The sequence below is a fragment of the Urocampus carinirostris genome, chromosome 5, assembly GCF_059441175.1.
Source record: "Urocampus carinirostris isolate Australia breed hairy pipefish chromosome 5, RoL_Ucar_1.0, whole genome shotgun sequence".
Taxonomy (NCBI): domain Eukaryota; kingdom Metazoa; phylum Chordata; class Actinopteri; order Syngnathiformes; family Syngnathidae; genus Urocampus; species Urocampus carinirostris.
The window spans coordinates 41,783,669-41,800,997 of NC_142353.1; the positions used below are offsets into that span (position 1 = coordinate 41,783,669).

Consider the following 17,329-nt stretch of genomic DNA (forward strand, 5'->3'; position numbering starts at 1 on the left):
TTGTGAGTCATCATTTTATTCATATTCAGTTTATTTTGTCTTTATTAGCATATTTGGTATTGGAGTAATCCAAAAGTAATTGAAAGTAATCCGGTTAAAGTAACCCTTCCCTACCCTGAGTACCAGCATAACACTGTTTAAAACATCTCTGAGGTTGACTTTCCCTCCAATGTAATGTGGCATGAGGTGTATTAGACAACTTCAACCTGCTGACCTAGCAAAACGACAGTACTGTAATGAAAAAAATGATGACAAGAAAAAGGAACCTCAAATTAATATGTGCCTTTAGGCCCCCCTTGATATTTCATGCCTGCTGCACAGTGCTGTACAGACACAATAGATAAGTGGCACATTCACAACGGGCCTATAACAAGCTTCTTTGTTAACAATCATTATCTACCCATATTAAATGGCGCAACATGTCCCTTGTGGTGAAATTATGCTCAGTCCTGCTGGGATCTGTCGTTTTTTTTATTTATTTCATTTCTGTCGCTAAATTGTAAATGAGCACCGAATAAAGAATAGTACACATCTCACATTTTCATGAGCCGGATAATGTTCTCTATTGGTGGATGTTCGATGATTATTGATGTGACTCAGCTGTGCCCTGTCAGTATTTGAACCCTGTCCTGTCAATCTTCTGTTGTCGGTCCGTCTACGAATCTCCGTGTTTACTAGGCTAGCCTTTTTTGACCCTGACTCTCGCCTGTCCCGTTTTTGCTCCCGTTTGTCTCCGGCTGTGACCGGTTTGGATGCTGACCACGTCTGCTCTTCCGTCCCGGCTTACGACCCATTTTTGTTCCCGACTACCTCTACTCTCCTGTTCTGGCTTACGACTCGTTTCCGACCCCGGTCACATCTTCCTCTCCCAGTCCCGGCTACTGACATATATATGTACAAATACATAGATTTAAAATACTGGCGCAATTTACCATTGTAATTTCACTACCTTAAAGGTGGGGTGGGTCATTTGAGGTGTCTTTTGAAAGTTCAATATTCTCTCTATTAAGTATGTTAACAATAGCAAACTGAGTTCAAAGAGCCCTTATGCTTTATTTTTCATTGTGCCTATCTGCTTCTATGTTACTTTTATCAGAGCTGTTTGGAGCAGAGAACATTAGGTTCGAGGATTGCTGGCTCAGGGGGAGTACCGGTGATTGATGTCATGCTCAACCCCACAATTTTTATTTTATTTTGTCAGAATTAAACATAGATAGATAGATAGCAAATGTACTAACTAGAGTGTAAGTGGATTTTTTGTCATCGTACTAGAAAAGGCCTGCTGCTAGTAAAGTCCATCGGCCAACCAAAACCCAGGACGAATGAAAAAAAAAAGGATTGTAGTGCGTCCAAGAAATGCACGTACTTGCACGCACATCATAGGTGCCTCATATAGTCCAAATATTGATTTATTTAGCCGAATCACATGGTTTATCAAATCAGTCTCTGCCTGTGCTAATTACAATCGTGTGCAGGAGACAGGATGACGAGACTCCGGGGGCTCCTTTGGTATAATTCATGCCGATGGAATGTTTATCCCCCATGACCAAGCCTCTGGCTGATTGGTCCGCGCCGTGTTGATGCAATTATCCCAATCGTCCTTCGAAGCATTGGAAGAAGGGTGATGGGTCATCGCCCTTGCCCCAGCTCGGTAGCCTAGATGGTAGGGCGCCTGCTCCGAGACTCGGAGGTCGCTGGATCAAGCCTCGGCCGAGTCATACCTAAGACTTACAACATTGGTACTCATTGCCTCCCTGCTTGGCGCTCGGCATTAAGGGTTGGAATTGGGGGATTTGGTCACTTAATGACTCCCAACACAGCAGTTGGGTCTAAAATGGCGGCACCCTGTTTGGCTGCAGCTGCATCGGCCCGCTACAGTTTAACTGTACGTGTCAGGTGTATCGACATTTTGTTCTGTGTGCATGGTTACAAAGAATGACAATACAAGTAATTATTCTTCTTCTTCTTCTTAGGTGAGGTGATAAATCATTGTTATCAATACAAACAGAAACCAAGGACACATTCCAAAACACAGGCATTTTACGACAGCCTTCTCTCAGTTTGCCCTCACACACTGAAGTCAGATTTTAGAACAAGTATATTGGACTTTATGTAAGATAAAACGGTGTATGAAATAGTATATAACTTCAGTAACGATGGCTTTTGCAAGTTAGGCCTTCCTGAAACCCGGATATAATTTGCTTCTCGTTTTTTTTACATTGCTATAGTCCTGATGGATGGGTGTAAACCGATTTTGAATGCATTTAACAAGTTAAGAATTATTCTGCACTGGAAACAAAACATATCGGATGGTACCCCCAAATGAGCCTTGTCAACGCTGTTCCACCAATAAACAAATAAGGATGACAGATGACACAATGACAACACTCAGCTCCGTCTGTCATGCAAGCCACCTGTCAAAACTCTTTGTTTCAACATAAGGAGAGTGCTGGTGTGTGACAGTGCCTCCCACATCCCCTTATCTGTTATCTCTCACTCTTTTTTTGCTCTTAACAGAGGGTTGGGCTTTTTACACCCTTATAGAAAGTCATTAGTTATTATTTTCTCCACAGTCTCTCTTCCCACACACACACTGTCACTTGCCAGCCTTCAGCGGTTACTGTGAAAAATGATAAATTATGTTTGTTTCTCACTCTCTAACGAGAGTTGCCATGACAAAGAAGTGCCAGCCAGATTGAGATAGATTGAGAATAAAATAAAGGGTACACCTGAAATGATTGTCGTTTTTTAGTCTTTTAACTCAATGTAAGTAACAGGGATATTTTAACACCTATTTTTGTCGTGATTACCGATTGGAATCAGCTGTGCCCGCTCATTTGGCACCAACTGCCGCGGGTTTTGATTGGTTCCCTGTCACCATTTGAACCCAGTCCTGTCTGTCCCCTTTTGTCAGTCCGTCTGCAAACCTCGGTTAACACTAGACAAGACTTTTCCGACCCTGACTCCCACCTGTTTTTGCTCCTGTCTGTCCCCCGGCTTCTAACCCGTTTTTGATCATGACCACATCTACTCTCCCGTCCTGGCTTTTGACCTATTTTTGTCCCCGACCACGTCTACTCTCCTTTTCTGGCTTATGACTCGCTTCCGACCCTGACCACGTTTTTACTCTCCTGTCCCGGCCACTGACCCGTTTTTTCCGTTCCCGACACTACCATCGCTCGCCACAAAAATCCACTTTCGCATTCAGAGCAACCTGCTTCCCGCGTCCAGCAATCACCAGATCATGAGCGCAACCCTTTCTCTTTCTTCCAATAAAACTTGTGAGGAATGCAACGCAAGTGGGTCCTGTCTCCGTTCTGGTCGTGACAATTTTGAATATTTCATTGGTTTGCATGGAAAGAATAGGAGTAAATGAAGAAGTTTGATAGATACATATTCAGAATTGTATAGTTCACTCATAAACCTCTCATGTCTTCCTTAAATAGTGTTCATCAAGCAGACTTGTGATGACGGTGCAAGGGAAGCCATGTTAGCAGGGTTGGGTAGGGTTACTTTAACTTGATTACTTTCAATTACTTTTGGATTACTCCAATACCAAATATGCTAATAAAAGACAAAATAAACTAAATATGAATACAATGATGACTCACAACACGTGGTAAGCGTACTCTCCTGGCTTTTATCTCTTTGATCTCCGGCAAAACTAACATTAAATGCTACTGTTACTCCCCAAGACTGCACAAAATGTTGTCGTTTTATTCATATTTAGTTTATTTTGTCTTTTATGAGCATGTTTGGTATTGGAGTAATCCAAAAGTAATTGAAAGTAATCAAGTTAAAGTAACTCTACCCAACCCTGAATGTTAGGTATACAGTCATTTTATATACAACCAGTTCAGGGTGTCCCCTGCCCACTGCCCGATGATTACTGGGATGGGCTCCAGCACCCCCACGACCCTACTGAGGATAAGCGGTGCAGCTAATGAAATGAGATGAGATGAGATATTGAGTATTTTTTTCTTACCTCCGCTTGTTCAATTCAACATCCAGGTAGCGAGACAATACTGGATGAGCAGTTCATTTAGGTTTTTATTACAATGAAACAAATATAATAAATAAAGCAGAATATTCTGGGCTTGTAAGTACAGAACAAGGCTGCAATGGTTTCACAAGTGCACTATCAAAATAGTTTACAATTATTTATATACCAGAGGGGCAGATCATGGCAGTCTATGATAAAAAAAAAAAAAAAAAAAACGTAAGTTAGTGGAAAATTCCAAAAATCCCAGCTTTTCACAAGTACTTTGTTCAAACTGAACTCTGCATGTGGTTGGATGAGACTCTGGGCAACACCCAAGGACTTACCTTGGGAGTAAATCAGAACACCACTTAGGACTGTAGAGACTGTATAATGACTAGATAAATGACTACTTTGAGATGTCAAGTGGATAACAAAAGAAGTAAATATACTAAATTTAAATGTATGGATAATAAATGAAGGGGATATAAATAACGTAAGAAAAAGGTTTTGGTTATAAACGCATAAATCCATGACTATAAGGTACTTCTAAATAAATATAAATCTACATTGTGTATATTAGACTACCAAAGATAAGTGTGAAGTTAGAAATTCCCATACTTTGACAAATCTAAAATAATACTTTTTTTTCCCCAAATATAAAACATTATTTCTAAACTTTTAAATATCTTGACTATAATATTTATTTTGAAACTCTTTGTACGAACAAATGAAATTGTGACTTTTCATAGAAAACACACAATTGTCAGGACCAGAATGGAGACAGGACCCACTCGCAGAATGTTTCTTAGTTTTATTGGAAAGAAGGGAAATGAGTGGGGAGTAGGTTGCTCAGACACTGAAGTGGGACTTCCGTGGCGAGCGATGGCGGTGTCGGGAACGGAAAAAACGGGTCAGTAGCCGGGACAGGAGAATAAAAAACGTTGTCGATATCAGAAAAGGGGTCGAAGCCGGGAAACAGACGGGAGCCAAAACAGGAGTACTTTAGGGTCGAAAAGGCTTGCCTAGAGTAAACTGAGGTTCGCAGACGGACTGACAACAGGTGACAGAAAGACGAGGGTTCAAATCGTGACCGTGAGCCAATCGGAGTCCAGGCAGTTGGCGCCAAGGGAGGAGGCACAGGTGCCTCGCATCAGTAATCATGACATAAAAACATGATTTCTAAACTTTTCAATGTCTTGACAGTAATATATATTTTGCAAGTCATTATATGAACAAATAAAAGTGTGACTTTTCGAGGAAAACACACTATTATTCGAGTGACCCCAATGTTATGCCAATTTGAGTTGTCTATATGAATATTTATCCATTATCTGCAGCGCTTATCCTCAGTAGGGTCACAGGGGTGCTGGAGCCCATCCCATCTGTCTTCGGGCATTGGGCAGCGGACACCCTGAACTGGTTGCCAGCCAGTCGTAGGTCCTATATAAATATGGATATGGATTTGCTCCCGTCATTCAGATGTCTTTAATTTTTTTTTTCATTTTGACAACGGCTGAATATTTTTCAAACGGCATCCCCGCCGTACGAGGCAGTTTGACTTCAGTAAGAGCTTGTCAGATGAAAGCCTTATTTTGGCAGAGTAGTGCCATTAAAGGCCCCGTGAATTCATCGCATCTTCCTTTTTAATCCACCAGAGTGAACGAGGTCCTGTAGGCTCCAAAGACTCCGAGGAGTAATGAGAAGACATATCTGCTTTAAGCCGATGAATCAAATTAAAACGTTGGCGTTTTGGGATTTGTGACAAGATGACAAACATTTTGAAGTCATTTAAGGGGATGTTCAAATTGGGTGATTTTTGTTTTGCTTCTAGCGCAATGGATTTGACGTTATACAAGCGTTTTGCCATACGAGATGGCACCCTTTTTGGCACAGGGCATCCATTCATCCATCCATCCATTATTTGCACCGCTCAGTAGGGTCGCGGGGGTGCTGGAGCCCATTCCAGCTATCTTCGGGCAGGACACCCTGAACTGGTTGCCAGCCAGTCGCAGGACACACAGGGACAGACAACTCACTCGCTCATTCACACCCAGGGACAATTTGGACCGGCCAATTAACCTGACATGCATGTTTTTGGAATGTGGGAGGAAACCGGAGTACCCGGAGGAAACCCACAGAAACACGGGGAGAACATGCAAACTCCACACAGGAGGTTTGATCTCATGACCTCAGAACTGTGCCGCACCCGCGCTAACCACTGCGCCGCCTTGCTGCCACAGGGCATCCCATGGTTTTATATTGTTGCTCAGTGTTTCTCAAGCTTTTCATACTGAGACTTTTTTTTCATTAAAAGAATTCGAAGCACACCATCCATCAAATGGTTAAAGGTTTTTTTCTGTTACCATTTTTTCATTTTTTATTTTTAATTACCATTTTGACAGTACAAGGGTTTTTGGGTTTTAATTTATGATCGCCATGGCTTAGGAGGCTTAGGTTGCCATGGCGCCCAATTGGCACCGCCCATGTGGCACCGGCTGCGGCTCGTTGACGGATTGGCTTTCCGTCTATTTAAGTTCAGTGCTCTCATTTTTTTCCTTTGTCAGTCCGTCAACGAACCTCTGCCCCGCAAGACGTGGGTTCTGACTCGGTCCTGTTTTCCTGTTGGTATTTCCTGTCCGGTATTGTTCCTGTATATTTTGTACTGTTCAATATCGGTTTCCAGTTTCGTTCCCGTCTATTTTTGTCCTGTTTATGACTCTCTTTAGTTTTCGTTCCTGTCTAGTTTTTCCCGTTTTATTTCGATATCCTGTTTCATAATCAATCCTGTCTGTCCCGTCCTGTCCGGTATCGACCCCATCTGTCCGATATCTGCTTGGGCGATTGGAATCGATCTCGTCGGTCTCTGGCTTCCTGTCTTTCCACGCCAGACCGCTGCCTAACGTGCACGACTCCCCATTTCCCGTGAAATAAAAGGCTTGTGTGAGAACGTCACGCATTTGGGTTCTGATCCTGTTCCGGTTTTTGACAAAAGGGTTTTTTGGTTTTAATTTTTGGTTTTTAATTTATGATCACCATGACTTAGGACATACAAGATATACATATTTGTTGATATTTTGGATTTTAATGTATTTTTATTCTGTTTTTTTAAGTTTTACTTTATTTGTATCTTGTTTTAATAAAATAACGGATAATGGATAATGAATAACGAAGATAGAACAATAACCCTTAAAAACCCCAAAACCCCTTGTTTTAATAAAATATATTTTAATTATTTAGCGTCCCCCAGTGGTTAAAAAAGCCCATTATTCATTAAAAAAAGACTGAAACCAAACAATACAATTGTAAGAATTTGAATTAGAACATTTTACTTTGTAATGGTTCTCTTTTTTTACTTGATTATATTCAGGGTTGGGTAGGGTTACTTTAACTGGATTACTTTCAATGACTTTTGGATTACTCCAATACCAAATATTCTAATAAAAGACAAAAGAAACTAAATATGAATAAAATGATGACTCACAACACGTGGTAAGCTTTCTCTCCTAGCTTTGATCTCTTTGATCTCCGGGAAAACTAACATAAAATGGGACAGAAACAAAATGAAAATAAATCCAAACAGCTTGCCAACATCATTTTTGCCGTTCCATGTATTCCATTACTCCCCAAGCCTGCACAAAATGTAGTCATTTTATTCATATTTAGTTTCTTTTGTCTTTTATTAGCATATTTGGTATTGGAGTAATCCAAAAGTAATTGAAAGTAATCCAGTTAAAGTAACCCTACCCAACCCTGATTATATTAAAATGGACTTTCGAGGCAAAGTCAATGAGGTTTGATGCAAGAGACAAATGTATATGGTTTTTGTATGCTTTTAGCAAACAAAATGGGTCGGTGATTAAATAAAAGACCTTTGTTATTACTGAAGTAACTTTCACATTGCACAAATTTAAAAAAAATGCTTTAAAAAGATATATATATATATTCTTCCTGTTTTAGGACTGAAGGTTCGGGAGGTGATGATCAACGTGTCCCGTCAGCAGGTGGAGGACTTCCACGGTCCAGAAGACTACTGGTGCCTTTGTGTGGCATGGAGTCACTTGGGTACCTCCAAAAGTCGCAAGGCCACAGTACGCATCGCCTGTGAGTATTTCAACAATTTATCCCCTGCTGCTACACTATAGACCACGGGTGTCAAACTCATTTTAACTCGGGGGCCACACGATAGGACAAACATTCTGTCGGTGGCCGGACTAGTAGATTGAAGAGAAAGAAAAAGAGAGATAAAGAAATAAGAGAAAGAGGGAAGGAAAAGGAGAGAGGGCGGGACAAAGAAAGAAAAAGAGAGAGAGGGAGAGAGCGTAAGAAACAAAAGATAAAAAGTCCTGAGAGAGGGGGGAAAACAAAGGGAGAGGAAGAAAGAAATCCAAAGAGAAATAGAAAGACGGAAGGAGAGAAAAGAGAAAAGGAAAAAAGTAAGTTAGAGCAAAAGAGGTTAAAAAACACAGGGAGAGAAAGCGCCAAAGAGCAACAAAGGAAGAGAAAAAGAGAGACACAGAGAGTGAAAGAGAAGAGAGGAGTGGGAGAAAAAGAGGTGGGGGGAAGAGAGAAAGAGAGAGAGAGAGAGATAAATAGAGAGAGAGATAAATAGAGAGAGAGGGAGAGAGAGATATATAGAGAGAGAGGGAGAGAGAGATACATAGAGAGAGAGGGAGAGAGAGGGAGAGAGGGAGAGAGAGGGAGAGAGAGAGAGAGAGAGGGAGAGAGAGGGAGAGAGAGAGAGAGAGGGAGAGAGAGGGAGAGAGAGGGAGAGAGAGGGAGAGAGAGGGAGAGAGAGGGAGAGAGAGAGAGAGAGAGAGAGAATCAAAGTAGAGAAAGAGAGAATCAAAGTAGAGAGAGAGAGAATCAAAGTAGAGAGAGAGAGAATCAAAATAGAGAAAAGTGTGTGAGAGAGAGAGAGAGAGAATCAAAATAGAGAAAAGTGTGTGAGAGAGAGAGAGAGAGAATCAAAATAGAGAAAAGTGTGTGAGAGAGAGAGAGAGAATCAAAATAGAGAAAAGTGTGTGAGAGAGAAATAAATACAAGTACACTGTCTTTGTGAGAGGAACCTGGCTTTGGCAACATCAAGTTGACATATTTCAACCTGCAGCTTGTTTTTCTCTTGCGCTTCTCTGAGGGTTGTCTCAGATCAGGCCCGCTAAGGGATTGAATCCGGCCCGCGGGCCGCCCGTTTGACACCTGTGCTATAGACTGTTTAATAACCCTCATCAGTGTGACGTCACAGCCAAAGCTAAAGGCAAAACATGACTTGCGCGTCAGAAAATTGAGGAAAATAAAGTTGTCGTCAATCTGTGTGTTTGGGTGATAAAATCGGAGAAAAAAAACCCTAGTGATCATACATTGAAGTTTAAAAGGATCCTAGAAAACACTCCCGATTAAAGAAAGTTGTGGATAAATTCATTACAGCAAATAAAAACGAAACAGAGAGAACTGGTGACACCTGACTCTCCAACACCTCAGTAGGCCTGGGAAAAAATGGCTCTAGTATGCTAATACAGCAGATTCAGAAACTAATGCATCCAGTCGAAAGTGTAGATGCGTTGTCACCAGTGTTCCCTCTAAGTTGCGCGCGTGCGCAATTGCCCACTGCTCGCACATTCTCAGCGCACAAGAAAATCTAGCCAGCCCACAAAAATCAGGGCTCAAAATTACTAATTAAGAAGCGACTTAAGTCAAAGTTACAGTGCATGAAGGTAAAAATACACAGGTTCCCCCGACGTTGTGTCCTAAATGCGGTATTTTAAAGTCGAGTCGAAGTAGAACGAAGTTGAGTAAAGTTAGTAGAGTATGTCGAGAACCGGCTTCTTCTGCTCGGCTCACTAAAAAGAACCGGCTCTTCCGGGTCCTAAACGGCTCTTCAGGTTGTAAATGCTTCTTTAATCCCAACATGCCCAAATATTAAGTACAATTATGCACAAAATGTCTTAAAGGAAGGGGGGAATCGAACAAAACAGAAAAAATAACAAAATGAAAACGTAGTGAAAAGCTGAGAAAAAAAGAAACAAAAGGAAGAGAAAAAAAGATGGAAACATTTAGAAAAAAAGCCAGAAAAAAAGAAAAGAAAGAAATGTAGGAAAAAAAGTAAATAGTGAACAAAAAGAAAAAAGTAACAGTTTGGAGAAAATAAACACAATGAGATTTTTTTATAGGAATTTAAAAAAAAGTAGAAAAAAACACAGAAAAAAGAAGAAAAAGTTTGTGTTGCATTCAAATAATTTCCAATTATATCAAGTGAATCTTATTGCCAACATTGTACTTCCACTAAAAAATGTGTATCTTACTAAATAAGCCCCCTAAAATGTTAATATTATGCGACAAAATATATCAGGAAATAAAAAGAAATGGATATCTTGTGAAAGAATTGTAAGAACAAACGACGTTTGTAGGCCGTACAACCTTTGCAATAATACATGAGTCAATTCATTCAAAAGAGAAAAATAATTTTGCATTGCCGGAAACCCAGCAAAATGTAACTTGATGTCAAGTTTGGACATGTTTGATAATGAATTATCTTGCCACACTTGGGATTATGGTTGCTCACAGTTGTTTCAAGCGTTGCTCACCGACTTTGTGTGAATGCTCAGACCCGTAAGGAAAATTAGAGGGAACTTTGGCTGTAACAGAGTCTATTACGTGTTCTAAGGGCAAAGTATCTTGTTATATTATAAGCTTCAGCTATCAAACTGTAAGCTATATGCTATCAAGAGATTCCAAGTAGTAGTTGAGAAGGTAAAGCGGTCGTCTTGGGGACCAAGGAGGTTGCGGTTTTGATTCCTGGCTCCTCCGAGTTAAATGTCAAAGTGCCCTTAGGTAAGACACTGAACCCCTCATGCTTCCGATATGCAGGTAGTCGTCCTGTTGGCTGACTCTGCTATCGCTGTGTGAGTGTGTGTGTGAATGGGTAAAAGCTTGAAGTGTATGGTAAAGCGCTCTGGAGGTCCTCAGTGACTGGTAAAACGCTATATAAAAGCTCTCCATTTACCATTTACTTATCCACCAAAAGAGAAAATACATAAATAATGTATCTAATAGATTACTTAGATTAAGTGCCCGACATCTGTTTGCAATGCGTCCTTGTTTTTATTGTCGAGCAGCAGCATGAAGTGTTTTAAAAGCTAATGTTGGCATACAGGCTAGCAAATAAGCAAAGAAAATAACTAGATGTTTTGCTGATCAAACTAGTAAAATGGACTTGATAGCAACAATCATAAACGTTTCAAATTTCTCAAATAAAGTGTTCTCTGTAAATCTGAGCATTTTTCTCAGGAGTGTCCGCTGGGATCCTTTAAAATGTAAATTGATGACCACTGTTAGGAATTTAATATTAAAATGTACCGATTACCAAATTGTTCAAATTTAGTTTTTGACTCCATTGACCAAACACAACCTACATTCACCTAACAATGCGCGCTCATTTCTTGATGGAAATATGGACAAGAGACCGGCATTTCTACATGGGGGCAGATTTAATTCCTTAAACCATTTAGCTAAGTGAACTCCATCCAATATATGCCCGAATTAGCTGAATTAGTGTCTCTGTCAAACCTACTCTCTCTATCTCCTGCTTCCTTTTTCGGCCCACGTTTTTTCCACAAGCTGGTGTGCCGGCTCCTCCCATGGACGTGCCAGGGAAGCCCCCACGTGGGCCCCACCATCTCGGAGAAAAGCGTCCCGCTGTCTGGACCAAACAAAACAACACTGAGCGTTTTTACATCATGAGGGCCATGTTTTCCAAACATCGCCTGCCGTCCCCCGTCAGAGTCCTGTTATCAAAATTCCCCAGCCAAAACATTCCGCATTCGGATCAGCGTGACCTGTCATTGAACTTCAGCCTACTCAGTGAAAATCTTCATTGCACTCAATAAATGTAACTTGTATTCAATTGTATAAAATCCCTTATAGTAAAATGTATAAAATCCCTCACCACTAATGTTTTTTTCTCCGATTCTGGCACCCAAACACACAACATGGCAGCAACTCGCAGCAACGACAGCCATATTTTTCTTAGTCTTCTGACCAGTCTTGTTTTGCCTCCAGCTTTGGCTGTGACATCATGTGGGTTATTCAACTCTGACGTCAAAGCCATCCATTTAGATGACACAAAGCTAAACTTTTAGCGTGTATGCTTGTTGAGATATTGTCGCCTTAGCTTTTGCTTCCAGACTAAGCTCCGCCCACCGGATACGTCACAATGTTTACAGACAAAGTAAAAGGTCTATAAACTTCACAGCAGAGGCGTTGGCCGTAACTCATATGAAAGTCAAGCAAGCTCAGTCTTTGATTTTACGACTTTTGGAAGAAAAGTCATTTTTCTGGGTCATGCACATAGTACACCTTGTAACTCTTTTGTCACTGCATCGCAAGACTCGCCAAGGGGTGTGACAACCTTGTCCGCCCCGTTGCAAAGCCAGCCGCGTTTCGGTCCGAAACACAGTCGACCAGACTTGTTATTAAATTCTTATTTTGGGAAGCATTTAAAACGCAGCGTTTGACAGCAGACCTTTTTTGGTTGCCATTTAACAGCCCCTTTCTCCCCATGGTTTTCAGCCATTGTCCCAATGGCATTGGCCATTTAAAGGAATGTAAAAAGAATTATTTTGTTTTGTTGAGTCATACTACTAGTAATTTGATTGACTTGAGGCCAAAATGTCTCATCTCATCTCATCAGCTGCACCGCTTATCCTCAGTAGGGTCGCGGGGGTGCTGGAGCCCATCCCAGCAATCATCGGGCAGTGGGCAGGGGACACCCTGAACTGGTTGCCAGCCAATCGCAGGGCACACGGGGACAGACAACTCACTCGCTCATTCACACCTAGGGACAATTTGGACCGGCCAATTCACCTGAAATGCATGTTTTTGGAATGTGGGAGGAAACCGGAGTGCCCGGAGGAAACCCACACAAGCACGGGGAGAACATACAAACTCCGCACAGGAAGTCTGGAGCTGGATTTGAACCCACGACAGGTTCCCATGACTTGAACTGTGCCGCACATGCGCTAACCACTGTTCCGCCGTGCTGCCGAGGACAAAATGATTTAGACTTCATTTAAATCATTACACATTGCGATAGTATAGAAGTGGGCAATTATTTATTTATTTTTCTGGAATCTGATCAATACATACATGACAGAAAAGGACAATGTAGGCCTATCTTTATTTTTGGGGCATTTTTTAAAAGGTTTTTTAGTTTTTTTTGCACATTCCATTCAGGCAAAATCATTTAAAAAAATTACCAAAAATGAATAACTCGTGTTTTGTGATTTTGGTCAGGGACATTTGTCCACAGATCAATATTTAAACTGATATACTGTCATGATTACCGATGTAAATCACCTGTCCCCGCTCATTTGGTGCCAATCACTCCGGGCTCTGATTGGCTCGCTGTCCCTATTTAAACCCAGTCCTGTTTTCAGTCCATCTGCAAACCTCTGTTTATACAAAGGAAGCCTTTTTCGACCCTGACTCCCGCCTGTCCCGTTTGCTGCCGTTTGTATCCGGCTACGACCTGTTTTGATCCCGACCACGGCTGCTCTCCCATCACGGCGTACGACCCATTTTTGTTCTTGACTACGTCTACTCCCCCGTCCTGGCTTACGACTCGTTTGCGACCCCGACCACGCTTCGCTCTCCCAGCCCCGGCTACCGACCAGTTTTTCTGTCCCTGACACCGCCATGGCCCGCGACGGAAGATCCACCTCCGTTTTCGGATCACAGTCCGAGTCCGAGAGCGACTTGCCTCCCGCACCTAGCAAGCACCGGATCGTGGGCGCAGCCCTTCCTCTTTCTTTTAATTAAACTTGTGGTAAACGTTACGCAATTGTGTCCTGTTTCCGTTCTGGTCCTGACATATACACTGTTAGTGTACAAGATCTTATACAGTTTTATATACACCCTTTCATCTGTTCGTAGACATTGTGACGTATCTGGTGGGCATGGCTTAACTTCCAGGACAAAAGCCAGAGCGAGACGATATGGCAACAAGCATACGCGCTAAAAAATTAGCTTTTCGTCATCAGAATGAATGGCTTGGACGTTGCTGCTATTTGTCGTCATGTTGTGTGTTTGGGTGCCAGAAACGGAGAAAAGACCTTAGTGAATGTAATTTTACACGATCCCAGCGGACAATCCTTAGCATAAAACTAGCAGAAACGAAAGCTTGGTTTACTCAGTATTTTGAACAGCGCGGTGTGTTGTTTTGCCTCTAGCTTCATCTGTAATGTCACTGTGCCATAAGCTATTTGTCAAAGACCAGGAATGGCGACGGGACCCAACTGCGTTCGTTTTACTCTGTTTTTATTTGGAAGGAAAAAAGGAGTTGCATCCACGATCCGATGATCATCGGTCACGGGTAGCAGACAGCTGGAACACGGGAGTGGCACTTTCCTGTCGGGCGAAGGTAGTCGTTGACAGCGAGAACAAACAGGTCGATGGCCGGGGTAGAGGAGCAAAGACATAAACAGGTCCAGAAAAGAGGTCGGCAACAGGAATCAGACCGAAAACAGGGCAGGATAGAGTCGGAGAGTCACAAAAGCTTGCCTAGCTGGGAGCATAGGTTCGCAGACGATCTGACGGGTTCTTTCAGGAAGACGAGAGTTTAAAAAGAGTCCAACAGCCAATCAGGTTGCGTGGCTGTTGGCGCCAACGGGGCAGCCACAGGTGCCCCTCATCAGTAATCATGACAAAATGAAAGGGGTTGGATGAAAAACACTATTTTGTAGGGGTACGCCTTACAATGTGCTGGCCTCATTTGGTACCGTAAATTCCGGACTATAGAGCGCACCCGATTATAGGCCGCACCCACCACATTTTAAGAGGATAACCGCTTTTGCACTTACACAAGCCGCAACTGTGCATAAGCCGCATGCGCCCACATTAAAACATGTAACACAACCACAAAAGTAACCGAAACCCGACTTCAAGTCCAGCGATTGTAACTGAATATAAAGTACACAGTCCAAAAACCATAGCCAGCAAAATGAACGGAAAATGATACCGATAATTAAGGTTTGATGCAGTCCTGCAGAGTCTGGGTCCCGTTGAAAGTAATCCATGGAAAAAAATTCTATATTTCCAAAGGTAAGGGTGGGAAAAATATATATCCACTATTGTCCGCTGCGTCCAAAAACACGTCTCACCTTTACTCCACTTCCCGTCAGCCCCCGTTGTTTTCGCCCCTTCTTTGTGATTCACCCGTGTAAAACATATCAGAATAAGTCTCTAAAATAAATACATTACAAAGATATAGAGTTGCGAATACATATTATACATGGTTACACATATTTACAAAGAAAGACGGTACACCAAGAGAGTTTTCAAAGCTTTAATAATAATAATATCAATTTCATCCAAAACCGTGACTGTGACAGGTAGCAACACGCTACTAGCAACACGCTCGCAAAACAGCAAACGGGTCTGTCAAAAAAATATACCGTACTTTTAAAAATCACGGTAAACCGTCCTCATCTTCCTCCTTATAACTGACGCCGTCAAAGTCGTCTTCCTCAGTATCGGATAGAAACTTTGTCATATAGACGTCGTCCCACGTTCCCTTAATCCAAAACACGCTAGCAACACGCTCGCAAAGTAAAGTTTACGTGCAATAGCTCTGTTTCCTTCTTAATCGGATTGCTCGATTGCTTTTAGCTTGAAAGCTGCGTCATTTGCCTTTCTCTTTGCAATTTGCATGATGAGGGTAAGTTTACGCTAATTTCATTTGTGCAAAAGCTAAGAAGTTGCAGTCTTCCTCGGCGCATTTATTCCAGCGGTCTAAATCTTACCTTTTGTACTCGAGCGCCGCTGGCGGCTTTTAGAAAAGTTACATAAATTGGCCGCATCACTGAATAAGCCGCAGGGTTGAACGTTTGGGGAAAAAAGTAGCGGCTGATCGTCCGGAATTTACGGTAATCTGTTTATTGTACATTGTATTGACTGTTCAAAGAGTTCTTCAAGATCTTTTATCGTTTGTGTCTTCTCGTCTTAACTACCTTGATAACAGATTGCCTAGTTCTAAGCCGTGACATTCTCTACTTCATCGAGTGGGTTTTGAAGGTCAAAGCACGCGTGTTCGGCCATTGCAAAGTGCACAGGAATGATGCAAAGATGACCGTCACACTTGACACCAGACTGTTTCCTCTTATCTCCCCACACAGACCTGAGAAAAAACTTTGAGCGGGACCCTCAGGGGAAGGAAGTGCCAATCAATGGGATGATCGTTCTGCACTGTCGCCCTCCGGAGGGAGTGCCTGCAGCGGAGGTATGACGGACACTCCTCTTCTGAAAGACGAGAAGCGAATACTCCCTCTGAGCAGAACGGATGCGAATCAAGGCTCTGGCGTTATTCATCTAGATTAAACTCGGAGAAGCCAGCAGTCGATGGCGACGTCCTTTCCGCTTCCTGTGACCTTTTGAAGATTGATATACTTGTTTGATGCCGCCGGTACCGATACTTGAAAGGAAATCAAAATGTTTTCTTTACAAAGATTGAATCAGCAACGGTAGATAACTTGAAACCAAACTGTGTTAAATGCCAGGACTGTGCTGAGAGGTGAGTGTTGGAAGCACTCTTAGACTTTTGGAAGTGACTCAGCTAGGGGGTGACGGCAAATGGAAAATTGTTCTGACGACATCGTGTTTCGTCCACTTTCACGTGGGTACAATTTTTCTGGGCTAGATAAGTAGTTTAACATGTTTATGGGCCTGCGATTGGCTGGCAACCAGTTCAGGGTGTCCCCTGCCCACTGCCCGATGATTGCTGGGATGGGCTCCAACACCCCCGCGACCCTACTGAGGATAAGCGGTGTAGCTAATGAGATGAGATGAGACATGTTTATATAGTACATGTGTTTCGTTATATCATATATATTGTTAATTAACATTTGTGAGATACTGAGTTGCTCGACATGAATGAGGTTTATTATAAAAAAAGTTCAAAAATGAAGTCGTTTGGACGTTCACTGTAGAAGGAAAAAATACATGCAAATATAGTAGAATAATACATGTTCTTATACAAATTATTAATTCATTTTCTGCATTAAATTATTGTTGGTACTATACTGATTAAAAGGGATCACCACAAACCTGTCTTTTTTCATTTTCTCCTTTTATACTTCCTTTTTTTCTTAACTTCTTTATACGACAATAACGATTCATAAAATAATGCATCAAAGCAAGTGAGCCGTTTGAGAGTCGGCTCTCTTTAATGAGTTGAGCCGAAAAAGCCAATTCTCTAAATGTAGACGGACTTCCTTTCGCTACATAACTACCACATCAAATCCGAGGCAGCAGATGCATGCGCACAGTAGCATCAAACCGCTCGCTTCGTTTGCAACG

General features: G+C 42.0%; 1 protein-coding gene across 1 annotated transcript in view; it reads left to right on the plus strand.

The window, feature by feature from the left end:
* Nucleotides 1-17,329, plus strand: part of unc5db (unc-5 netrin receptor Db) — a 338,470-nt gene that overhangs the window by 164,216 nt on the left and 156,925 nt on the right. The window contains exons 3-4 of the mRNA XM_088336872.1: nucleotides 7,940-8,083; nucleotides 16,150-16,253. Coding sequence (XP_088192998.1) covers nucleotides 7,940-8,083; nucleotides 16,150-16,253 — 248 coding nt within the window. The remainder of the gene's footprint in view (nucleotides 1-7,939; nucleotides 8,084-16,149; nucleotides 16,254-17,329) is intronic.